The sequence below is a fragment of the Oncorhynchus mykiss genome, chromosome 25 (genome assembly GCF_057628025.1).
Source record: "Oncorhynchus mykiss isolate SJ-2025 chromosome 25, ASM5762802v1, whole genome shotgun sequence".
Classification (NCBI taxonomy): domain Eukaryota; kingdom Metazoa; phylum Chordata; class Actinopteri; order Salmoniformes; family Salmonidae; genus Oncorhynchus; species Oncorhynchus mykiss.
The window spans coordinates 52980978-53007817 of NC_143046.1; the positions used below are offsets into that span (position 1 = coordinate 52980978).

Sequence of the window (26840 nt, forward strand, 5' to 3'; positions counted from 1 at the left end):
TTCCATGACGGGAGGAAAGAGGAGGTTGTCCTTGTAAATAAGAATTTGTTCTTAACTGACTTGCCTAGTTAAATAAAGGTTACACTAAGAGCATAACATGTCTACACCCTAATTTTCTAATTCTAGTCTAACCAATACCCAAACGGAGATTCAGTGAAAATAAAAATCTTGTTGATTTATCAGGACCAGTCCCCAATCTTGTCTCAGAGCAGCACGAAACGGTACTAAAATAGTTGTAGTCTATTGCTTCTAGCTTCAATATGCTCTTTAAATAAATAAGACCTATACCACTTTTAACAGCACATTACTCAACACTAGTGAGACTAATGTCGCCTACGATAGACCTACAGTACATCGAAAAATATGACGCGACTCTCCACCAATAATTACATATAGAGGATTGGAGGATATTTCTGTAATTCAGTGATATTTATTTATTTATGGATCCATAACTAAATAAACATTGGCATTTTGAAAGAGTATTTCTTAAAAAGCATAAGATGCCATTATTAGTTACATTGTTTTAGTTTAAATGTGCAGACTGACACTAAGAACAGAACAGCAGGAACATTTCCCAAGTCAGCACCATTGTGTTGCCAGTGTGGCGGGGTGGGGTTCCACCCCACCTCCCCCTTCTTCCTCCTCCCTTCCCCATGGGCTAGGTCGGTCTTCTGTGGGCGCCTCTGCGGCCCATCCTGTGCCAGCTGCCCTCCTGACTTGAACCTCGCTCGCTTTTCAGCTGGAGTTCTCTGTAAGGCAATCCCATTGTGCGCCACTCGGCAGCCATGAACAATATGACCAATATACATTGTCCCGCTAATAACATTCTCTGTGAGAATATCCAACGGCCTTTTATGTAATTATAAATTAATAATAATAATAACAATAATTGCTTTGTTTAAAAAATTACATTTTGGTGATGATTTCGTTTTCAAATAATGTAAAAAGAGCGCGTAACGTCTGCTTCCAACTCACACTCTCAAACACCTAGATCCCCTAAACGCAGCTCACTCTCCAGATCCCAATCACCTGAATTCTGATCACCTGTTCACACACCTGTATGTCATTATCACACACGATTTAGTTTATCGATTATCACGATTATCACACACGACCCCATCACTGTGAGGTATTGTTTGTTTTGTGACACACTTCTATTCGGAGCTCTGTTTTTCCCATAATTTAATCCTTCGTGTATGCTAGTTTTTGCCTGCCTCACTAACGACACTTTTTGCCTATTCCCTGCCTGTACTTTAGCCTATCGGATTTCATGTTATCAACCTATTGCCTGACCTTCCGGACTATGTTACTAGCCTTTTCCCTGCCTGTACTTTAGCCTATCGGATTTCATGTTATCAACCTATTGCCTGACCTTCCGGACGACGCTACTAGCCTTTTCCCTGCCTGTACTGTTGCACTTTTGGACCCCCTGTGTATGACCTTCTGCCTGCCCCTGGACCCAGCTACCTGCCTCCTCCTGTGGTCCTTTGCAATAAACACCTGCTGCGCCCTGCGCTTGAAACCAGCACTCTGTCTCCCCTCGTGTTCATTACAGAGCGAGGAAAAATACCATTTTTGAACATGGGGTGAGACATTGTTACTAATTTGTAAATAAAGCCACTTTGTTATTTAGAAATATTTATGTTTTTAGAGGGAGAGAAACCAAAAACCTACAATCATCTCATGGGTCTCCCAGTTGAGGGCAGCACGGGTATTGAACCAGCATCTGTAGCAACACAGCTTGCACTGTTATGCAGTGTCTTAAACAGTTGCACCACTCAGCCGCTGAATAACGTGACCGGTCGGGAGTGGCCTACAGTATTACAGTAAGACCAAAATCAAATAATAAAAACCTTAGTGTAACAACAGTTTTAGTAAGTAACACTGAAGTTGTGCACAATTATCAGTTTCTATTTAGGTCTATGTCGCCCATTCATTGACAGTTAGTGACACAGTAGGACCCAAAAGCGCAATCAGTGCACTAACGCTCTCTTGCGCTGGTCTGGAGCAATGAAGTGGTGACGCAGGGTACCGTACTAAACCACAAATGACCTCTAAGTCCCGCAGCATATTTGCAAAACTTTTAGTGGAGCAACCACTGTATTTTGCTGTTATTATAGCTTCACTGTTTGACCAAACTGCATTAGTCATAGTTCGCTAGCTAGAAGGCATGGGATAAGAGAAACATTTAGAACGAACGACTGGGTCGTGTCCATAGATATAGAACAAAAATACTTAATGACTGGGTCGCGTCTTTGGCAACCTAACCAGAATGAACGGCCTGTCGGCTTGGCTAGCAACCATGTGTCAGGAGTCGGGACTAGGTCTATATTTTCGTTGAGCGATGAAATACACTGCTCAAAAAAATAAAGGGAACACTAAAATAACACATCCTAGATCTGAATGAATGAAATATTCTTATTAAATACTTTTTTCTTTACATAGTTGAATGTGCTGACAACAAAATCACACAAAAATGATCAATGGAAATCAAATGTATCAACCCATGGAGGTCTGGATTTGGAGTCACACTCAAAATTAAAGTGGAAAACCACACTACAGGCTGATCCAACTTTGATGTAATGTCCTTAAAACAAGTCAAAATGAGGTTCAGTAGTGTGTGTGGCATCCACGTGCCTGTGTGACCTCCCTACAACGCCTGGGCATGCTCCTGATGAGGTGGCGGATGGTCTCCTGAGGGATCTCCTCCCAGACCTGGACTAAAGCATCCGCCAACTCCTGGACAGTCTGTGGTGCAACATCCATGTTGGTGGATGGAGCGAGACATGATGTCCCAGATGTGCTCAATTGGATTCAGGTCTGGGGAACGGGCGGGCCAGTCCATAGCATCAATGCCTTCCTCTTGCAGGAACTGCTGACACACTCCAGCCACATGAGGTCTAGCATTGTCTTGCATTAGGAGGAACCCAGGTCCAACCGCACCAGCATATGGTCTCACAAGGGGTCTGAGGATCTCATCTCGGTACCTAATGGCAGTCAGGCTACCTCTGGCGAGCATATGGAGGGCTGTGCGGCCCCCCAAATAAATGCCACCCCACACCATGACTGACCCACCGCCAAACCGGTCATGCTGGAGGATGTTGCAGGCAGCAGAACGTTCTCCACGGCGTCTCCAGACTCTGGAAGTCGGGCCCTCATTACCACCCTCATGGAGTCTGTTTCTGACCGTTTGAGCAGACACATGCACATTTGTGGCCTGCTGGAGGTCATTTTGCAGGGCTCTGGCAGTGCTCCTCCTTGCACAAAGGCGGAGGTAGTGGTCCTGCTGCTGGGTTGTTGCCCTCCTACGGCCTCCTCCACATCTCCTGATATACTGGCCTGTCTCCTGGTAGCGCCTCCATGCTCTGGACACTACGCTGACAGACACAGCAAACCTTCTTGCCACAGCTCGCATTGATGTGCCATCCTGGATGAGCTGCACTACCTGAGCCACTTGTGTGGGTTGTAGACTCTGTCTCATGCTACCATTAGAGTGAAAGCACCACCAGCATTCAAAGGTGACCAAAACATCAGCCAGGAAGCATAGGAACTGAGAAGTGGTCTGTGGTCACAAACTGCAGAACCACTCCTTTATTGGGGGTGTCTTGCTAATTGCCTATAATTTCCACCTGTTGTCTATTCCATTTGCACAACAGCATGTGACATTTATTGTCAATCAGTGTTGCTTCCTAAGTGGACAGTTTGATTTCACAGAAGTGTGATTGACTTGGAGTTACATTGTGTTGTTTAAGTGTTCCCTTTATTTTTTTTGAGCAGTGTAGTAGCCTATGAATACATGAATCAAAATAATAATTTTTATTTCATTGGTAACCCGTTGTATAAAAGCAATTGTACACTCAAGGTTGTGCAAAATTACTTTTTTAGTACCTATGACCGCAGCACAGCTGTACTAAAAAAGTTGTTTAGCATACCCTCTCTTGCTTTAATTTGACGTATGTATTCACACCCCTTAGTCAATACATGTTATATTCACCTTTGACAGTAATTAAAGCTGTCTTTAGCACACCTGGATTGTGCAATATTTGTCCATTATTCTTTTTAAAAATTGTTAAAGCTCTCTCACTTGGTTTTTGATCATTGCTAGACAACCATTTTCAAGTCTTGCCATAGATTTAAGTCAAAACTGTAACTCGGCCAATCAGGAACATTCACTGTCTTCTTGGTAAGCAACTCCAGTGTAGATTTGGCCTTGTGTTTTAGGTTATTGTCCTGCTGAATGATGAATTCATCTCACAGAGGTGGTGGAAAGCAGACTGAACCAGGTTTTCCTTTAGGATTTTGCCTGTGCTTAACTCCGTTTCTTTTTTATCCTAAAAAACTCTCCAGCCCTTAACGATACAAGCATGCCAATAACATGATGCAGCCACCACTATGCTTGAAAATATTGAGAGTGGTACTCAATAATGTGTTGTATTGGATTTGCACCAAACATAACACTTTGTATTCAGGACAAATTTAATTGCTTTGACACATTTTTTGTAGTACCACTTTAGTGCCTGGAATATTTTTTATTCTGTACAGGCTTCCTTCTTTTCACTCTGTTAATTAGGTTAGTATTGTAGAGTAACTACGATGTTGTTGATCCATCCTCAGTGTTCTTCTATCACAGCCATTAAACTCTGTAACTGTTTTAAAGTCCCCATTGACCTCATGGTTTCCTTCCTCTCCGACAAATGAGTTAGGAAGGACGCCTGTATCTTTGTGGTGACTGGGTGTATTGATACACCATCCAAAGTGTAAATAATAACTTCACTGTGCTCAAAGGGGTATTCAATGTCTACCTTTAGGAGGCATTGGAAAACCTCCCTGGTCTGTGTGGTTGAATCTGTGTTTGAAATTCACTGCTCGACTGCGGGACCTTACATGTATCTGTATGTGTGGGGTACAGAGATCATGTTAAACATGATTATTGCACACATAGTGAGTCCATGCAACTTATTATGTGACTTGTTAAGCACATTTTTACTCTTGAACTTATTTAGGCTTGCCATAAAAGTGATTGAACACTTACTGGCTCCAGACATTTCAGCTTTTAAACATTTGGGGAAAAAATAATTCCACATTGACATTATGGGGTATTGTGCGTGAGCCAGTGACAAAACAATCTCAATATAATCCATTTTAAATTCACAACAAAGTGTTGAAAAAGTTAAGGGGTGTCAATACTTTCTGAAGGCACTGTAAATAACTGCTGTTCCTGAAAAGAGAGGAATTTGCTGGATGACGGACTACATTGCTCCCTCATAAGGAATGTTTGTTGCATCCCATTAGGGATGAGATTCATCACAGCAAGCAAACAAGAGAGCCGTGCAAATTGCATCTGTGATTTTCTGCACTACCCTAAACCCCGTCATCACACACACGCGCACACACACACACACACACACACACACACACACACACACACACACACACACACACACACACACACACACACACACACACACACACACACCAACAGAGCTGATTCAGAAAACAAAGTGCTGCATCAAGTATTATAATGCATCATCTCCACCATAATAACTCATCATTGTTAACTTCCCTTTGAAACATTACAGTGTCAGCTGCAATGGCTGCTTGCAGCAAGTCAAACATAAGCCTAGTTATATTGCGTATCTGAGAATGGAGACATGCATAAATTCCTTCTTTATTTAGCATCCGGGCCACTCTCACAGCCACAGGTCAAGACCATGCACATTTCCAAGAGTGAGATAGGGTGACCTGGTAGTCAAAGGACACCTAAAGACCCCAACGGGGCTGCCCAGGGAGATGCCAGGGCCTACCTCAACCCCAACCCAAAGCTCTGTCCTTTGAAGTGTATGGACAGGGACCGGGAGGGGGGGGGCAGAGAGGGACATGGAAACAGAGCTCTGCTGTGTTAGATAGCTGGGGGGACCACACAAAGAGGAGACTTGTGGCCGGGGGGCTGGCAGCCCTGATAAAGGGGACAGTGTGTTGAGACACTGAGAGAGGAGCCAGAGACAGAAAGCTGGCGGTGGCACTCTCTCGCCTCTCGCCCACCACCACCACAGCAGCCAACAGCTGCACATGGGGGACACAAGATGTCCTTTCATGGAGCCATTGGCGTACCCTCCCCACACCCAAACGTCCCCCCTCCCCTTCCCTTTCCATATCCCACCCACCGTCGCTCTGTCCAGACTCCAGCTGCGGACACTGAGCTCTGTTGTGGCTGGCTGGGGAGATGAGCGAGGGGGGAGGGGATGCTACTGCTGGAATGGGGGAGTTAGGCCCAGTAGTAGTGAGTTATGGTGTTACCAGTCAACCACAGACTGAAGTCTTTTGTGCCTTGTGTTCTGTAGAATCTGTGCAATGCGTTTGATTAATGTAGCTTCTATCTTGTGGATCGTTGCATTTTTGTTCAGAATGATTGAATTATGTGCGTGACAAAGCAAGCCGGAGGTGGGAAACACATTAGATCACGGATAGGCTTTGATGAATCAAAAATAAAACTATGCCGCACAAAGGGAAGACTTCAATAGATGACAGTGAACTTGAAACGTCAAAGAACAAACTGCAAAGTAATAGGCTTAAGTAGTGCATAGAGAGTGATTCATACATTTCCAATTCAGACCTTTGAGTATTGCGATAGTGATAGGGGTTCATGAAAAGATGACTCTACCATTGCGTCAAACTTCATAGAAGTAGCCCAGTGAGCACCTTTAAGAAAGGTATTTTCAACGTCCTTTCCACCGAAAATAGCTATTTTCAACACCTTTTCAATGTCTTGTGCTCATCGTGAGGCTTGTTAATGTGTACAGTGTTCAGTACATCAACAGCAATATTCTAATGCAGCGGGTCACCAAGACTGGTCCAGTAGGAAGCTCTTCAGGCTGTGTATACAACCCATCAAGTGCTCATCACCACCTTGATAGGTTAAAAGCCTGCACTTGTTTTTCGAATAGAGTGGAAGCAATCTTCCGTGTTGATCTGGTAAAATCCTCATACAGTAGTGTATGCGTTTGATTGCGTCCCAAATGGCACCCTATTGCCTGCTGTATATAGTGCACTACTTTTGACCAGAGCTCCAAGGTCAAAAGTAGTGCACTATAAAGGGAATAGGGTACCATTTGGGACGCTAACCCGGATTTCCTAAAACGGAGGCCTATGACAAGCGTTAATGGGTTGCCAGCAAGCCTGTAATTTCGAGATTTTAGGGGCAAGACCATGTGGACTTCAAGAGGTGCCCAATCTGCCAGGGCACGAAGACCATCTGTAACGATTGTTGTCGGGAGAAGGAGAGGAGGACCAAAGTGCAGCGTGGTACGTATCCATAAAACTTTTAATCAACCATGAATACACAAACAAAAACAACAAAACGATAAACAAACAGTTCTGACAGGTGCAACAAACACGAACCAGAGAATAATCACCCACAACTCAAAAATGGGAAAACAACGATAGACAGCTGCCTCTGATTGAGAACCATACCAGGCCAAACACATAGAAAAAGAAAACCTAGACCTACAACATAGAATACCCACCCACATCACACCCTGACCCAACTAAAAATAGAAACATACAAAGCAATCTACGGTCAGGGCACCATCTGCTAGGGCACCAAGGCCATTAACCAAAATAACCAATTAAATTAATTTGAAAACCAAAAAACCCTAGCCATTCTGTTAAGAGAAACATAAGTGTATGTACATGTAAATAAATAATTTGCCAGTCATATGTAGGTGATACAGTATCTGCATATTGGCTAATAGGATCACATGTCCACACCAATGCTAACGTGAGGGAGACACCAGAAAATGTAGCCAAGCATTAAATTACATACAGTGCCTTGCGAAAGTATTCGGCCCCCTTGAACTTTGTTCAAGTTCTTTCCACAGATTCTCAATTGGATTCAGGTCTGGACTTTGACTTGGCCATTCTAACACCTGGATATGTTTATTTTTGAACCATTCCATTGTAGATTTTGCTTTATGTTTTGGATCATTGTCTTGTTGGAGGACAAATCTCCGTCCCAGTCTCAGGTCTTTTGCAGACTCCATCAGGTTTTCTTCCAGAATGGTCCTGTATTTGGCTCCATCCATCTTCCCATCAATTTTAACCATCTTCCCTGTCCCTGCTGAAGAAAAGCAGGCCCAAACCATGAGGCTGCCACCACCATGTTTGACAGTGGGGATGGTGTGTTGCTTTTACGCCAAACATAACGTTTTGCATTGTTGCCAAAAAGTTCAATTTTGGTTTCATCTGACCAGAGCACCTTCTTCCACATGTTTGGTGTGTCTCCCAGGTGGCTTGTGGCAAACTTTAAACAACACTTTTTATGGATATCTTTAAGAAATGGCTTTCTTCTTGCCACTCTTCCATAAAGGCCAGATTTGTGCAATATACGACTGATTGTTGTCCTATGGACAGAGTCTCCCACCTCAGCTGTAGATCTCTGCAGTTCATCCAGAGTGATCATGGGCCTCTTGGCTGCATCTCTGATCAGTCTTCTCCTTGTATGAGCTGAAAGTTTAGAGGGACGGCCAGGTCTTGGTAGATTTGCAGTGGTCTGATACTCCTTCCATTTCAATATTATCGCTTGCACAGTGCTCCTTGGGATGTTTAAAGCTTGGGAAATCTTTTTGTATCCAAATCCGGCTTTAAACTCCTTCACAACAGTATCTCGGACCTGCCTGGTGTGTTCCTTGTTCTTCATGATGCTCTCTGCGCTTTTAACGGACCTCTGAGACTATCACAGTGCAGGTGCATTTATACGGAGACTTGATTACACACAGGTGGATTGTATTTATCATCATTATTCATTTAGGTCAACATTGGATCATTCAGAGATCCTCACTGAACTTCTGGAGAGAGTTTGCTGCACTGAAAGAAAAGGGGCTGAATAATTTTGCACGCCCAATTTTTCAGTTTTTGATTTGTTAAAAAAGTTTGAAATATCCAATAAATGTTGTTCCACTTCATGATTGTGTCCCACTTGTTGTTGATTCTTCACAAAAAAATACAGTTTTATATCTTTATGTTTGAAGCCTGAAATGTGGCAAAAGGTCGCAAAGTTCAAGGGGGCCGAATACTTTCGCAAGGCACTGTATATCTAGGCTTAACGCAAGCATTTCGCTACATTTCGCCACACCCGCTAAACATGTGTATGTGACCAATAAAATTTGAACGCCAGCAATGTTTGACAAATATAATGTAGGGTAATTAATATTAATGTCTAAATGCTTGATTCTGTTGACATACCTGAGGTACTGTTCGTTAGGAGAGAAAGGCCAGTGCCAGTTGTGCACCGCAACATCACACACCTTGCAATCTGAGTGGAGGCAGTCAACATTTTGAAACTGTTTAACCATAAATGTCATTGTTTAAAACCTGGATGTTTTTTTTGTCATTTCATGGGTGTAACGTGTGCGCTGAGAGTCGGAAAGCAAGTTCAGGGAGTGAGCGTTTTAATAAATAAACGCAACTAAATACAAAACAAGAAACACAAACAACCTACAGACATGACACTGGAACAGAAACAGTGATGCCTGTGGAAGGAACCAAAGGGAGTGGCATATTTAGGGCAGGTAATCAAGGAGGTGATGGAGTCCAGGTGAGTGTCATTATGAGCTGATGCGCGTAACGATGGTGACAGTTGTGAACCACAACGAGCAGCCTGGTGACCTAGAGGCCGGAGAGGGAGCACACGTGACAATGGGGCATGTCTTACCTTGTTTCGAAGTAGATTAGCCAAACTCCGAACATTGGAATGTCGAAGGAATTATTTTAAATCAAATCAAATCAAATGTTATTTGTCTCATACACATGGTTAGCAGATGTTAATGTGAGTGTAGCGAAATGCTTGTGCTTCTAGTTCCGACCATGCAGTAATATCTAACAAGTAATCTAACCTAACAATTTCACAACAACTACCTTATACACACAAGTGTAAAGGAATGAATAAGGTTTTCACATACTGTTGCTGGTATTTTGGCCCATTCCTCTATGCAGATCTCCTCTAGAGCAGTGATGTTTTGGGGCTGTTGCTGGGCAACACAGACTTTCAACTCCCTCCAAAGATTTTCTATGGGGTTGAGATCTGGAGACTGGCTAGGCCACTGCAGGACCTTGAAATGCTTCTTATAAAGCCACTCATGCGTTGCCCGGGCGGTGTGTTTGGGATCATTGTCATGCTGAAAGACCCAGACACATTTCATCTTCAATGCCCTTGCTGATGGAAGGAGATTTTCACTCAAAATCTCACGATACATGGCCCCATTCATTCTTTCCTTTACACGGATCAGTCGTCCTGGTCCCTTTGCAGAAAAACAGCCCCAAAGCATGATGTTTCCACCCACATGCTTCACAGTAGGTATGGTGTTCTTTGGATGCAACTCATTATTCTTTGTCCTCCAAACACGACGAGTTGAGTTTTTACCAAAAAGTTATATTTTGGTTTCATCTGACCATATGACATTCTCCCAATCTTCTTCTGGATCATCCAAATGCTCTCTAGCAAACTTCAGACGGGCCTGGACATGTACTGGCTTAAGCAGGGGGACACGTCTGGCACTGCAGGATTTGAGTCCCTGGCGGCGTAGTGTGTTACTGATGGTAGGCTTTGTTACTTTGGTCCCAGCTCTCTGCAGGTCATTCACAAGGTCCCCCCGTGTAGTTCTAGGATTTTTGCTCACCGTTCTTGTGATCATTTTGACCCCACAGGGTGAGATCTTTGTGTGGAACCCCAGATCGAGGGAGATTATCAGTGGTCTTGTATATCTTCCATTTCCTAATAATTGCTCCCACAGTTGATTTCTTCAAACCAAGCTGCTTACCTATTGCAGATTCAGTCTTCCCAGCCTGGTGCAGGTCTACAATTTTGTTTCTGGTGTGCTTTGACAGCTCTTTGGTCTTGGCCATAGTGGAGTTTGGAGTGTGACTGTTTGAGGTTGTGGGCAGGTGTCTTTTATACTGATAACAAGTTCAAACAGGTGCCATCAATACAGTCGTAAAGAAGAAGTTACAGGTCTGTGAGAGCCAGAAATCTTGCTTGTTTGTAGGTGACCAAATACTTATTTTCCACCATAATTTGCAAATAAATTCATTAAAAATCCTACAATGTGATTTTCTGGATTTTTTTTCTCTTATTTTGTCTGTCATAGCTGAAGTGTACCTATGATGAAAATTACAGGCCTCTCCCATCTTTTTAAGTGGGAGAACTTGCACAATTGGTGGCTGACTAAATACTTGTTTGCCCCACTGTACATATGAGGTGAGTAATGTAGGGTATGTAAACATATAAAGTGGCATTGTTTAAAGTGGCTAGTGATACATTTATTACATGCATTTTTCATTATTAAAGTGGCTAGAGATGAGTCAGTATGTTGGCAGCAGCCACTCAATGTTAGTGATGGCTGTTTAACAGTCTGATGGCTTGAGATAGAAGCTGGTTTTCAGTCTCTTGGTCCCCGATTTGATGCACCTGTACTGACCTCGCCTTCTGGATGATAGCGGGGTGAACAGGCAGTGGCTCGGGTGGTTGTTGTCCTTGATGATCTTTTTGGCCTTCCTGTGACATCCTGTGGTGTAGGTGTCCTCGAGGGCAGGTAGTTTGCCCCCAGTGATGAGTTGTGCAGACCTCACTACCCCCTGCGAGCCTTACGGTTGTGGGTGGAGCAGTTGCAGTACCAGGCGGTGATACAGCCCGACAGGATGCTCTCGATTGTGCATCTGTAAAAGTTTGAGTGTTTTCGGTGTTTTCGGTTTTCAGTGTTTTAGTTTGTCTGGGAGCAAGACATCATGGTCCGCGACGGGGCTGGTTTTCCTTTTGTAGTCCGTGATTGACTGTTTAATAAGCACCCATTAACTTTTTCGACATTTTGTTGTGTTACAGCCTGGATTTAAAATGGATTAAATTGAGATTTGTTGTCACTGGCCTACACAAAATGCAATTGAAACCAGTAGGCTATTTCTCTCATGTTCTATTGGTTTTCAAATAACTTTCTTTCATTGTCCAGCAGCCGTTGTCCAGCACAATTCTAGTCATATTAGCAACACATGCTACAGTAGTTACATCTTTAGATCTTCCCTCTTTCTAAATTTCTAAAGGATATTTGAATCTCTGTCAAATGAAACCGCTCGCAATTGCAGTGGGCTTTTGAGAATGGTGTTTTCCAGCTAATTGCATTTTGGACCATTTGCGTGTATAACCTACTGCCGTGTGAACTTAACGGTGCTTATAATGTGAAGAAGCAATAGTTCATCAACATTTTAAGCTAAACGTTCTGATCGGTTGCATCAGTCTCATTGCTTTTAAATGTTTGTTCGATGTACAGTGGTTGTATGAACGACAAGCTGACCAATAGAATATAGATGCCTCGGAATTCGCTAAGAATCCTGATGTGTCTGTCTTCACTTGTACTTCGTAGCTGTGATGCCTGAGACGAACCCGATCACGTGACGGGCATTGGCAAATAATAATTGAGATATCTGAGAGAGCCATGTGAATGTGAGGTGTCTTCGGGAACATGGCGAGTGGCAGCTGGGAGAAGGGAATTATAATTATTATATTCAGGGCATAATGGCCACCATGGCCGCAAGGCATTTTTTTATGGGGCATTAAGGCCACACAAGGGGGCATCCACGACCATGGTCGTCGATTCCGCCGGGAAATTCGAGGCCTGGATTCCAGTGTGTGTACTCTGCCTCAGCACTGGCCCCCTGTTAGAGGGGAGCAGGAGGAGCAGGGACCAGCCGAGCCAGGTGATAGCGGGCTGGGGATGGAATAATGAATGCCAGACCAGACCAGACCAGATGGAGGCAGCAGCCAACCCAGGCAGCAGGGCAGCTATCAGGCAGAGATAAACTATTCCTAGTGGGGCTCGCCAGCCCAACCGCTGCGCCCAAAATACACCCGCTCCAAAACGGTTTAGGGATTGATTTGACAGCTAATTTACAGAGGAGATTTGCATAAGGCCCCAGTGCTAATAAGACACCATTTTCTATCCTCCCTTTTGTCTTTCTTTCTATCTTTTTCTCCCTGTCTTTCCTTTTTTTCTCTCTTCTCCCCCGATGCTAAAATGGCAATGAGATAATGTAACCAAATTAAAGAGACAAGAGATTCAAATTGGATATTGATTAATAGACTAAAGCCCTGTGTTCAGGCCCTGTTTAAGCCCTGTGTTTAAGTGATTGATTCACAATGCCACTCTTCTTTCACATTCCACTGACGCCGGTGAATGACTGGCGTTTTGGGGATTGTCTGAGTCGAGCTGTCTGTCTGTCTCTCACCGTCCGGCTGTGAATGGGGCCGTGTCGACGCTTTGAGGCTTGACAGCGCCACACAAAGAGCCCTGCCTATCGAATGCCAATCTGGAGACGCCGTGTGTCACGTAGGATAGGGGTGGAGGCTTGGGGATCAGAAGGACGTTGGTTGTCCTCTAGTCTAAAGCCAATACATTGATGGGAAAAGGAAAAATGCTGCATCTAGTTAGATGAAAGGGGATGAGCACGACTCAAGGTCAACCTTGATGGGATATGGGACATTTAGGGGATGTATGGACAAAAATAAGCTTTTATAGCGAGTAATAGTGAGCACACAGACATGCATGCACACACACACACACACAAAAAAAAACTGTCCATTAACATGTTAATAGCGGCAGCTCTCTAACATCAAGCCTTTGATTCCTGGAAATGGATGGGAGCGGGAGCTCGCCCATAAACAAATCAATATACTTTGAAGAGATTCTTCAAAGTAGCCACCCTTTGTCTTTGTTTAACACTTTTTTTTTTGGTTACTACATGATTCCATACGTGTTATTTCATAGTTTTGAAGTCTTCACTATTATTCTACCATGTAGAAAAATAGTAAAAAAGACAGAGAGAAAAACCCTCGAATGAGTGGGCGTGTCCAAACTTTTGAATGGTGCTCTTTCATGCCGTCCCTAGGAGGGGTGCGTCACTTGAGTGGGTTGAGTCACTGATGTGATCTTCCTGTCTGGGTTGGCGCCCCCCTTGGGTTGTGCCGTGGCGGAGATCTTTGTGGGCTATACTCGGCTTTGTCTCAGGATGGTAAGTTGGTGGTTGAAGATATCCCTCTAGTGGTGTGGGGGCTGTGCTTTGGCAAAGTGGGTGGGGTTATATCCTTCCTGTTTGGCCCTGTCCGGGGGTATCATCGGATGGGGCCACAGTGTCTCCTGACCCCTCCTGTCTCAGCCTCCAGTATTTATGCTGCAGTAGTTTACGTGTCGGGGGGCTAGGGTCAGTTTGTTATATCTGGAGTACTTCTCCTGTCCTATTCGGTGTCCTGTGTGAATTTAAGTATGCTCTCTCTAATTCTCTCTTTCTCTCTTTCTTTCTCTCTCTCGGAGGACCTGGGCCCTAGGATCATGCCTCAGGACTACCTGGCATGACGACTCCTTGCTGTCCCCAGTCCACCTGGCCGTGCTGCTGATCCAGTTTCAACTGTTCTGCCTGTGATTATTATTATTTGACCATGCTGGTCATTTATGAACATTTGAACATCTTGGCCATGTTCTGTTATAATCTCCACCCGGTACAGCCAGAAGAGGACTGGCCACCCCACATAGCCTGGTTCCTCTCTAGGTTTCTTCCTAGGTTTTGGCCTTTCTAGGGAGTTTTTCCTAGCCACCGTGCTTCTACACCTGCATTGCTTGCTGTTTGGGGTTTTAGGCTGGGTTTCTGTACAGCACTTTGAGATATCAGCTGATGTACGAAGGGCTATATAAATACATTTGATTTGATTTGACTGGCACTGTATATATTTAAATATATGGGGGATTGGAAACGATTCAGACAATCACATTGATGGAACCTACAATCTATCTGCAATAGTAAAGCTGATCTACCCCCTAAAATATATATATATAAATTAAAGATACCACATCTGCCATTTAAACTGTCCTTTCACCAATTAGCCTAGTGAACATGAACAGTATCGCTGTTGTCATCAGTCAAAGACATAGGCTACATACTGTACATACTCGCAAACATACCGTAGCACAACACCAGCAACCTCACCAAGTGGTTCAGCATTTTTGAGGATGGCGTAATGGCTTAGGTAGCGTAGCTGTTGCAGGGTCGCGCGTTTAAATCCCGCTCGGACTACCCGTCAAATTCACCAACATACACATACTGCCAGACACACAGTATAGGCTTGATCTATAATGTAAGTGACTCACTGTTCATGTTCTTGAAGATGTTGAGGATGGGCAGGATCTGTCTGTAGTAGGGTACCAGGGCCTCTCCCACCATTTCTCCAGACACCACCAGGTGCTGCAGCACCTTCAGCGTGGTGCAGATCACTTGCCTGTTCCGCGTGTTCAAGGCATCTGTGAGACAGAGAGGAAGGGCACCAAAGAAATAGAATGTTATTATTGTTATGGGTACACTCATAACCATACATTGATTTACATGGTTATGGGCACCATAGAAATAGAATGAATTCATGATCATAGTTATTGGTACATTCAATATGGCCGCCGTCCACCCGGAACTATACATTGATTTGAATGGTGACGGCTCATCTAGTGATTCTATTTCTATGGAGTGCACACAGGATAGAGGTCAGGGGTTACAGGTCTGGGAGAGGGGGTTGTGTGTGTGTGTGCTTGTTTTCATAGAGGCTTTCCCTAGGGTGGTGTGTGATTGAGAATTAACGATTCAGCCCCCCTATTGTTAACATTTAGCACATTTAGCAGAAAAGACAGAATGAGGTCACGCGGCATTCACACTACCTCCACTGAAATCAATGGTTTTTGGTGCCAGCCTTTGACTTGAAATGACTGGCTGCAATCAGAGATTTCAAAAGGCACCACAGAGACAGGAAGGAATAAGTGAGAGACAATCACTGGCAATTTGGCCGACAGCTGCACTTAACTCCATCTCCCGCTGATAGGGAGAACAAAAGAGGGAGAAAAAAAGGGACGGAAGAGAGGAAAACATCTGTGATTTGTAACTAAGGATTACTAGCTTGTGTGTGTGGGCGACATTGGGTGTGTGAGTGTGTGTGTGTACATACATGCATGTACAGTATGTCGCTGCGTGTGCGTGCGTGTCTCTGTGTGGGTGTTAGTGGGCAGATTGGTGGGAGGAGAGGTGTGTGTGGCACTTCTCAGGTGACTCCTTACATATGTTTTCCTCCTTTTGAACCATCCCTCTAACAAACCAATAGACTTCCACAGACCCCTGCTGTTGTGAACCTGTTGTTTATCTGGCTCATTACAATAATAAAGTGTTGCTTTAAAGGTCCAATGCAGCCATTTTTATCCATATTAAATCATTTCTGGGTAACAATTAAGTACCTTACTGTGATTGTTCTCAATAAAAATGGTCAACAAGAAGGAAAATGCTTCTTAGCAAAGAGCAATTTCTCAAGCAAGAATTTAGGATTTGATATGCATCTTGAGACATGGGTTATGATATGATGCGTGAACGATACGTTTTAGTTTGAAACGATTTGATGCGATTCGTTTCGATGCGATAACATTAGTTGCATAAACAAATTCATTTTCCATTCTTAAAATCGCTTGCTGATGGAGCTCAAAAGCTGGGCCTCTATGAGCTGGATCTGTCTGAGGCAACTTCTGTGTGTCTGTGTCCGTGTGTGTCTGTGTGTGTGTGTGTGTGTGTGTGTGTGTGTGTGGTGTGTGTGTGTGTGTGTGTGTGTGTGTGTGTGTGTGTGCCACTATGTAGGCACCTGATCTGAGCAATAAGGGAGACTAGGCGTCTACCACCCCACTACCACTATCAGATTAAGGGGGGTGGGGGGGCAAAGTAGACAACTTTTTGTCCCCCCCACTTTGGTTCTGAAATATACATCACCCACTAATTAACTTGTCATTGTTGCAGATTTAGTTTTTTGAGCTAGTAATGTATCAAAATGTATTGTTTACAAATGAGCTAGGACAAGCCAAGTGTACACTGAATGTACAAACCTTTCCATGACATAGACTGGCCAGGTGAATCCAGGTGAAAGCTATGATCCCTTATTGATGTCACCTGTTAAATCCACTTCAATCAGCGTACATGAAGGGGAGGAGACAGGTTAAAGAAGGATTTGTAAGTCTTGAGACAATTGAGACATGGATTGTATATGTGTGCCATTCAGAGGGTGAAGAACGGGTAAGACAAAATATTTAAGTGCCCTTGAACGGGGTATGGTAGTAGGTACCAGGTGCTCCAGTTTGAGTGTGTCAAGAACTGCATTGCTGCTGTTTAATTGCAAATTAATTACTTAAAAATCATACAATGTGATTTCCTGGATTTTTGTTTTAGATTCCGTCTCTCACAGTTGAAGTGTACCTATGATAAAAATGACAGACCTCTACATGCTTTGTAAGTAGGAAAACCTGCAAAATCGTCAGTGTATCAAATACTTGTTTGCCCCACTCCCCATAAGCCATGAGATCGAAGGAATTGTCCGTAAAGCTCCGAGAACGGATTGTGTCGAGGCACAGATCTGGGGAAGGGTACTAAAATGTCTGCAGCATTGAAGGTTCCCAAAAACACAGTGGCCATTATTCTTGGTCAGGGAGGTGACCAAGAACCCGATGGTCACTCTGACAGAGCTCCAGAGTCCCTCTGTGGAAATGGGAGAACCTTCCAGAAGGACAATCATCTCTGCAGCACCCCACCTTTCAGACTATTATGGTAGAGTGACCAGACGGAAGCAATTCCTCAGTAAAAGGCACATGACAACCTTGGAGTTTGCCAAAAGGCACCTAAAGACTCTCAGACAATGAGAGACAAGATTCTCTGGCCTGATGAAACCAAGATTGAACTCGTTGTCCTGAATGCCAAGCGTCACGTCCGGAGGAAACCTGGCATCATCCCTACGATGAAGTATGGTAGTGGCAGCATCATGCTGTGGGGACGTTTTTCAGTGGCAGGGACTGGGAGACTAGTCAGGATCAAGGGAAAGGCGAACAGAGCAAAGTACAGAGAGATCCTTCATGAAAACCTGTGTAGATTGATGAGGGGGAAGAGCAATTGAATCCATTTTCGATTAAGGCTGTAACGTAACAAAATGTTGTAAAATTCAAGGGGTCTGAATACTTTCCGAATGCACTGTATATCATTAATTTCTAAGTCCTAAAATGGATGTAGCAGATTGCCCATTTAAAACCAAGATAAACACAATCTAACCGTTAAAACATTTATCTTCAAAGCCGCTGAAGCAGCTAGAGGACAGTCCCAATAGCTCTTAGTCCCTTTAAGTGGATATTGTCATAAACAGAACTAAAAGGAGTTATAACTATTCATGCAAAAACAAATCTTGAATAATAAAAGGGAGAAGCTAAGCTATCTGGGGGAAAACACATGTCTGACATAGAGGGCGAGAATGAATTATGTTAGCAGGCGAAGGAGGGGAGCGAGGGAGAGAGGGGGAGGAGGGGGGGGGGGGGGTCAGGAACCATAAAATGGGTAGTATGACAGTTAGTACACTTAGGGAGCGGCATGCGGCGTCACCTGTGGCCTGAGTGTTAAAACAGCTCATATTCAAATGCATGGCTGTCACACACGCAGACACAGCCTACCTTCCAGCCATACTGCACTGCACTGAGACAGGCCTGACAGGTTGACATGAGAGGGGAAAAACAGCTCTGGAGAGGTGATGCACACACACACACACATTCGCATGCACGCAAAAAACACACACTTGCACGCACACACACGCACGCACACACACAGGCATGCACACAATCACAAACAAGTGATATTCATGTCAAACCCACTCTCAGTCAGAGACAGAGAATGTGTAATCCACACACACCGATGACACACTCATACACACACCGCTAACATTCCATTACAAGGACATTGTGTCGTCAAACCCAGAGGTGTCACTTATACACATGCTCTGTGTGACAGGATGTGAACATGAAGAATGGATGGTCCTATCATCTTTCATTCCAAGCCTTCATATTTTATACATTCCATTCAATGTGTGTGTGGGTGTGGATATGCTTTTTTGTGCGTTTACGCGCATCTGTGTGTGCATGCACGTGTGACTGTGCGTGTATTAGTGTTACAGACAAGGCAGTATGAGCGTATCCATTATAGGATCTTTCTCCTGTTCTTTCACACACGGGGAGAGCTATCTGCCATCACGGTAATAAGGTTGAATCTGGACTGACAGGGATTTCAAACGCACATAACAAATAATGAAATTCTAATTACCACAAGTGCAAACAATTTTCCCTAGCTGTGACATTTGGACCGTGGGACTGTTCAATTATTCATCCAGGCTCTCGCCTCTCACAAAAGGGGGAGAATCTGAGTCGGATGTATTAACGTTTGGTACAATCCGCATCACATCGGATATGAATAAAGTAATCATCTATTCAAGCCGCGTCTATTAGATATTCTGTTCTCCCCCAAAAAATAAGCGCAGCGTTGTATTCTCATCTCCCCCAAATGTCACAGGTGAGTGGCATTTTGAAGATTTTAGTCAATCGAGTTTGTTGTAATATAAATATACTTTTCAGATCACTGCGAAATGTTCTCTTTCCTAAGCCGGGGATCTCCTTGTAATGAAAATTTAATTTTGGTCTCGTAGAGTGAACAAATGTTACGCCAATCTGTGGAGGCTCAATGGAGACGTGGCTGAGAATTTTGTTCCTTATTTAAAGAGGGTAGGAAATGCTTGTGACAGCATATCAGTATAATTTTCTCATAATTTATTTCCTCCGATTGAAAAAGGTAGTGTTGGAATGACAATGTTAAAGTTTGTCTGTGTTATTTTACAGACAATCTGGGCTCAAAGTGCTAAAAAGAATCCCTCCTGTGCCATGATTGAGGCCTTTCAAGGTTTCAAAAGCAACACATCATAATACTCAACCTTTTCTCAATCATTCTAGCCCAGGGATTATCAACTAGATTCAGCCATGGGCTGATTTTATTTCTTGAGCGGATGGTCAGGGGGTTAAAAATATAATTACTAATCATTTGTAGAAGGGAAATTGTCCGCAAGAAGCCCAAACAAATATAACATATTAACTAAAACATAATAATTTCAAACCTTGCGTACATTTGTTTACAATCACATATATAAGGGCTTCATAAAGTATTCACACCCCTAGACTTTTTTCACATTTTGTTGTGTTACAAAGTGGGATTAAAATTAATTTAATTGTCATTTTTGTCGCCAATCTACACAAAATTCTCTAATGTCAAAGTGGAGGAAAATTCTAATATATCTTGATTTGATAAGTAGCCCCATGAGTCAATACATGTTAGAATCACCTTTGGCAGAAATTACAGATGTTTGTATTTCTGAGTTTCTAAGAGCTTTCTACACCTGAATTGTGCAACATTTGCCCATTATTCTTTTCAAAAATCGTCAAGCTCTGTAAAATTGGTTGTTGATCATTGGTAGACAACTTTTTTCAGGTCTTGCCATAGATTTACAAGAATATTTAAGTCAAAACTGTAACTCGGCCATTCAGGAACATTCACTGTCTTCTTGGTAAGCAACTCCAGTGTAGATTTGGGTTAATCTGTTTTGGGTTATTGTCCTGCTGAAAGGGGAATTCATCTCCCAGTGTCTGGTGGATAGCAGACTGAACCAGGTTCTCCTCTAGGAGTTGGCCCGTGCTTAGCTCCATTCAATTGATTTTTTTATCCCGAAAAACTCCTCAGTCCCTAACAATTACAAGCAAACCCATAACATGATGCAGCCACCACAATGCTTGACAGTATGGAGTCTTACTCAGTAATGTGTTGTATTGTATTTTCACCAAACAACACTTTGCATTCAGGACAAAAAGTAAATTGCTTTGCCAATTTCTTTGTAGTGTTACTTTAGTGCCTTGTTGCAAACCAGATGCATGTTTTGGAATATTTTTTATTCTGTACAGGCTTTCTTCTTTTAACTCTGTCAATTAGGTTAGTATTGTGGAGTAACTACAATGTTGTTGATCCATCCTCAGTCTTCTCCTATCACAGCCATTAAACTCTGTAACTGTTTTAAAGTCACCATTGGCCTCATTGTGAAATCTCTGAGTGGTTTCCTTCCTCTCCGGCAACTCATTTAGAAAGGATGCCTGTATCTTTGTAGTGACTGGGTGTATTGATACACCATCCAAAGGGATATTCAGTGTCTCTTTTTATATGTATATATATATACCAATATGTGCCCTTTTTTGCGAGGCATTGGAAAATCCCCCCAATCTTTGTGGTTGAATCTATGTTTGAAATTCACTGCTCGACTGAGGGACCACACAGATAATTGTATGTGTGGAGTACAGAGATGAGGTAGTCAGTCAAAAATCATGTTAAACACTATTATTGCACACAGAGTGAGTCCAGGCAACTTATTATGTGACTTGTTAATAACTTATGGCTAGGGGTTCCGCTTGACAACATTCCGCTGTAACTTTCGTGCAATACACCAAATTAAAGATACACTTCTTGTTAATCTACCAATTGTGTCCGATTTCAAAAAGGCTTTACAGCGAAAGCACACCATATGATTATGTTAGGTCAGATCCTAGTCACAAAAACACACAGCCATTTTCCAGCCAAAGAGAGGAGTCACAAAAAGCAGAAATATAAATAAAATAATCACTAACATGAGTTGAAAAAGTTGAAAAACTACGAACCTCAGATTTCCCACTTCCTGGTTGGATTTTTCTCAGGTTTTCGCCTGCCATATGAGTTCTGTTATACTCACAGACATCATTCAAACAGTTTTAGAAACTTCAGAGTGTTTTCTATCAAATACTCCTAATGATATGCATATATTCGCTTCTGGGCCAGAGTAGCAGGAAGTTTACTCTGGGCACGCTTTTCATCCGAACGTGAAAATGCTGCCCCCTATCCCAAACAGGTTTTAAGCACATTTTTAGTCCTGAACTTATTTAGGCTTGGCATAACAAAGAGATTGAATACTTATTGACTGAAGAAATTTCAGCTTTAAATGTTTTGTTAATTTGTAAAGAATTTGAAAAACATAATTCTACTTTGACATTAAGGAATGTATTAAGTGTAGGCCAGTGACAAGAAATCTCAATTGAATCAATTTAATCCACAATTGGTCGGCAGGTGATGGGTTGGAGAGTTGAGCCAGTAACCGAAAGGTTGCAGGCTCAAATCCCAGGATTTGATCAAATACCTTGAGCTGACAAAGTAAAAATCTGTCGTTCTGCCCCTGAGCAAGGCAGTTAACCCACTGTTCCCCGGGTGCCGAAGACGTGGATGTCGATTAAGGCAGCCCCCCCTCTCTGATTCAGAGGGGTTGGGTTAAATGCAGAAGACACATTTCAGTTGAATGCATTGTTGTACAACTGACTAGGTATCCCCTTCCCTTATTATTTTGCTAAGAAAACCTGCGGACCTAGGTTTGGAAACCCATTTAGGGAACCCTGTTCTAGCCTAATGTAGCCTCTGTGACAGGTGGGTGCAAGGAGGCGAGCGCACTCCACATTGACCTGAGTTCAGTTTCAGAGTAAAGGTCTATGACAACGGCACAGCCCATTGCGTATTCTCATCGGGTGACCCGAAGTCATGACTCATGATCATCAAAATTCAGAGTCCAACAACGTGATTTAGCCAGTCGCAAGATAACAGCCCGCTAGCGCCAGCCAGATGGAGGCTTCTATATTAACGTCAGTCAGAGAAAACTTTCTGCCTTTCAGATTGCAGCCTGCACTTATTTTTCCCTCCTTCCTTGGAGTTCTATTGAAAAGTAATTAATCTGCAACACAGACATGGGCCGGCGGGTTTGACGCATGGCAGGCAAAAATGGGCCTGATTTTAATAAACCAAGAAGCTAATAACAAGAAGGCCATTTAAAATTCCATTATCACAGCTAGATGTGCGTTTTCATAAGGAATGGTTCACCTTTGGGTCTTAGGAATTTGTAGCTACTATATGAGGGAGTCAGTATGCATGAGTGGACATAGTGGCTACGTGGACTCGGGTATGAGTCCTGGCCTGCCAGTGCGTGTGTGTGTGTGTGTGTGTGTGTGTGTGTGTGTGTGTGTGTGTGTGTGTGTGTTTGAACACGTGTATGAGAGGATACAGATCTAAGCAGTATAGGCCTAGTACCACCAAGGACAATTTTTGAAAACGAGGCATCAAAGCAATAATCGTCTCAGTCAAAAACACAATGTCAGCTCTCTTTTATTTATAAAACACATTAATCACATTTATGAGTTGTCGATAGTCTAAAAATCATATATCGATATGCAGCCATTTGGTTTTAGAGTGTTGTGAAACAGCTGAACGCATGACCAGACAGCAATCAGACTTTCTCAAATGAAATCAATTGGTAAATTAAACAAACTATGTGAATAAATTGAAAAATGGGAATTCTAGTGTAAATCAAGTAAACAACTAAAAGTCACATACACAAAAACCAAAACACATGTACACACACACACACACACCGTTGTGTCTTGGTGTTATGATGTGCACTGGGCCATGCTCTGTCCGTCCTCTGTTGCGACTCAGTAAGCAGTGTGTGTGTGTGTACTCTATTGCCAGGGTCAACCTGTCAGCATGTCTTCATGTCTCCAGCGGCCCTGCCTCATGTTGGTCGTTCCACCCCTCTGCCTCAGCAGGCGCTGAAACACTGAGCGCACACACACACACACACACACACACACGGCCAACTGCTCAAACTCACTTACTGGGCGCCGCTTAAAATCTCCCACTTTGAAACTGACACTTAGTTGGCTCCATTGCAAAACAAACCCTCTCAGTGTGTGGAAAGTTAGCGTATGTTTGTGTGTGTGTGTGTGTGTGTGAGAGAGTGAGAGCATGCTAGCATACAAGCATACTGAATCATACATTATATATTTTTCTACATATAACAACTTAGAAGCCTGTGTGTTCGTCGTTTCATCCCTGTCTAAATGTTGAAGCTATTTTTGCTAGTCCCCGCTCACCCCTGGACGTGACCAACTAGCCTGCGGCCTGCCAACTGTGCGTGTGATTTCAGGACAAACCTGTAATGAACACGAGGGGAGACAGAGTGCTGGTTTCAAGCGCAGGACGCAGCGGGTGTTTATTGCAAAGGACGACAGGAGGAGGCAGGTAGCTGGGTCCAGGGGCAGGCAGAAGGTCATACACAGGGGGTCCAAAAGGGCAACAGTACAGGCAGGGAAAAGGCTAGTAGCGTCGTCCGGAAGGTCAGGCAATAGGTTGATAACAGGAAATCCGATAGGCTAAAGTACAGGCAGGGAAAAGGCTAGTAACATAGTCCGGGAGGTCAGGAAATAGGTTGATAACAGGAAATCCGATAGGCTAAAGTACAGGCAGGGAATAGGCAAAAGGTGTCGTTAGTGAGGCAGGAAAAAACTAGCATACACGGGAGGAGTAAATCACGGGAAAAACAGAGCTCCGAAAGAGTGTGTCACAAAACAAACAATACCTCACAGTGATGGGGTGCAAAGAACTGAACTAAATAGGGTGTGATAATGACATACAGGTGCGTGAACAGGTGGTTAGAATTCAGGTGATTGGGATCTGGAGACTGAGCTGCGTTCAGGGGATCTATGTGTTTGAGAGTGTGAGCTGGAAAGTGGGCTGGAAAGTGAGCTGCGTTCAGGGGGATCTAGGTGTTTGAGAGTGTCAGCTGGAAAGTGGGCTGGAAAGTGAGCTGCGTTCAGGGGATCCACCTGTTTGAGGGAGTGAGTTGGAAGCAGACGTTACCGAACCAATGAGGTGCTGTCCTGCCGGACTCGCCAGAGTCAGAGAGGCAAAGCACATTTAAATGTAGCGCATCCCCATATTCATGGGAGCTTGGCAGCCTTGCCTTATGACTGGGTCTCATCCACTAACAGCAAAACAAGAACACTTAGCCCTGCTGTCTAATAATAATAGGTCTGGAAGATGCAAGGAGCCATATGTGGGCTTTTCACTGAGGTCTTCACTGTGTGGATGGCAACAACTAGTGGCTGAAGAATAGGGCATTGGGGGTTTATACATTGTCAATCCATGTCTTTCCGGCTTGTGGTTACTGGCCACACGTTGGTAAATGATCTCTTTATAATCTTGTTATAGGAGATTTGGCCTAGATTTGCTGCGAGAGGGTTGTGGTTGTATGAAAGAGTCGTGTTTATGGTCTGATAATGTTGTGCCATTATTCCTGCGATGTTGCTGTAATGTTTGGGGCCACTCAGTCTTGAAAAGGATGATGATAAGTGTTGTGGTTGCGTTTAACAGTAGTGTCTGTGCTGTAATAACGTTACGGCAGTGTTTTCTGTGACGCTTCAATAACGTTTAGCCACTCACTTTTGATGGGGATGATGAGTTGGGGGATGACGGGCAGGATCTTGGTGCCCCCGTGCTCGAGCATGTCGTGGACCCCCTGGCGGGCGAAGAACTCATAGGGGTGCACAGTCTCACACAGCCCGTCGAAGAACAAAGGGAGGTAGTGGTGGTAGTCGAGCTTCTCGATCTCCACCTGGGACAACGCACACACACACACACACACACACACATTTCCATCAATGAGATGGCTTTGTAACAGCTAGCATTCCTGGAAACATGTTGATTCCTGGAAATGTTTGAAACAGCTCTGCAGACACAGACACGGCACAGACACACACAACGACACAGTCACCAGGGACTGAATGTGAGTGAACCAACGTAAGGGGATCTCCCCTAGTTCATCCTCTACATTGTAATAGAACACAGTCATGGTCTTTCCTCATCTTATGCCCGTTTGTTTTGTTTGTCCTTGGACTCACACAATATCCAGGGCCAAGCCTTCTAACCAAGCCTGGCTTTAGAAGGTGTTTACAATACCAGCCACAGCTGAAGACAGCTGTTGGGGAGATCATGACACCCCTACATGTGGTACCCTGTGGGCCGACACATTAATAACACCTGTCTGTAACGCTGTTTAAGCCTAAACAGCAACACCAGCCTACACACATAAAAACATTCCTTCAGCTACTGAACCTGTGTGGATTACATGCTTTGATATTGGGTATGTTACAATGTATTGAAGTAGGCATAGCAGCAGAATGACTTGTGTTGTGATGAACTCGCACCAAACTTGACAGGAAAGGCCAGGTGACAAGGGCACCCCTAGCTACCCTTTCACACACTTTCCCTTTGTGTGTGAGTGTCTGTGTGTGTGTCTGTCTGTCCGTCCGTCTCTGTGTCTTTAACGTGTGTGTGTGTGTGTGTACGGGCGCCCGCGACCATGTGCGTGTGCTTGTGTGTGTGTTTGGAGCACATGTGTGTCCACAGAAGTTCTGGTTACAGTAGATTGTATGAACTCCAGAGCACTGTGGTGGCTCTATTGTTGGCCGAGGGGTAAGGGGGGGGATCCTGTTTCATGTAATGAAAGCCAATCCTGTGTAGAGTAGAGGCAAACACCCCACAGCCCTGGAGCAGCCAGGGGTCTTAAAGGACAGCTGAGCCACATCGTCCCAATCCCTGCTACACCCCACTGGGTCACTCTGCCGCCGAAATGTCACCACCACGTGGACCACGGTTGCTTTGATGTCCCCGGCTCTCGCAGAGCCCTTGCTCTAGAGGTGCGACTTCAAAGTGGGCGGACCCCCTGACACGAGTCGCGTGGGTAAACAGAGAGAGAGAGAGAGAGAGAGAAAGAGAAAGAGAAAGAGAAAGAGCGAGAGAGAGAGAGAGAGAGCAAATGGTGTGTTAGCAGAGAGACCGATAGGGCTGATTGCTTTGAGGCAATTTGTTGGCTAACCTTGACCTTTTACGGCTTGGTCAAGATCATCATTGTGAGTCAGCTCGGCGGGCAAGGAGACAAGAACAAAAGCAAATATGCGGCGGGAGAGAGTGGGAGGAGAGATGACACTGTGGCAGGACGAGTCACATAGGAACAGAGAAAACACTTCAAGCAGAGATAC

General features: G+C 43.9%; 1 protein-coding gene across 1 annotated transcript in view; it reads right to left on the reverse strand.

Annotated features, from left to right (window-relative positions):
- pacrg (PARK2 co-regulated) overlaps nucleotides 1-26840 on the reverse strand; it is a 256594-nt gene that overhangs the window by 99474 nt on the left and 130280 nt on the right. The window contains exons 3-4 of the mRNA XM_021584416.3: nucleotides 25243-25414; nucleotides 15183-15332 (exon numbers count right to left, since the gene is read on the reverse strand). Of these exons, the coding sequence (XP_021440091.1) occupies nucleotides 15183-15332; nucleotides 25243-25414 (322 nt within the window). The remainder of the gene's footprint in view (nucleotides 1-15182; nucleotides 15333-25242; nucleotides 25415-26840) is intronic.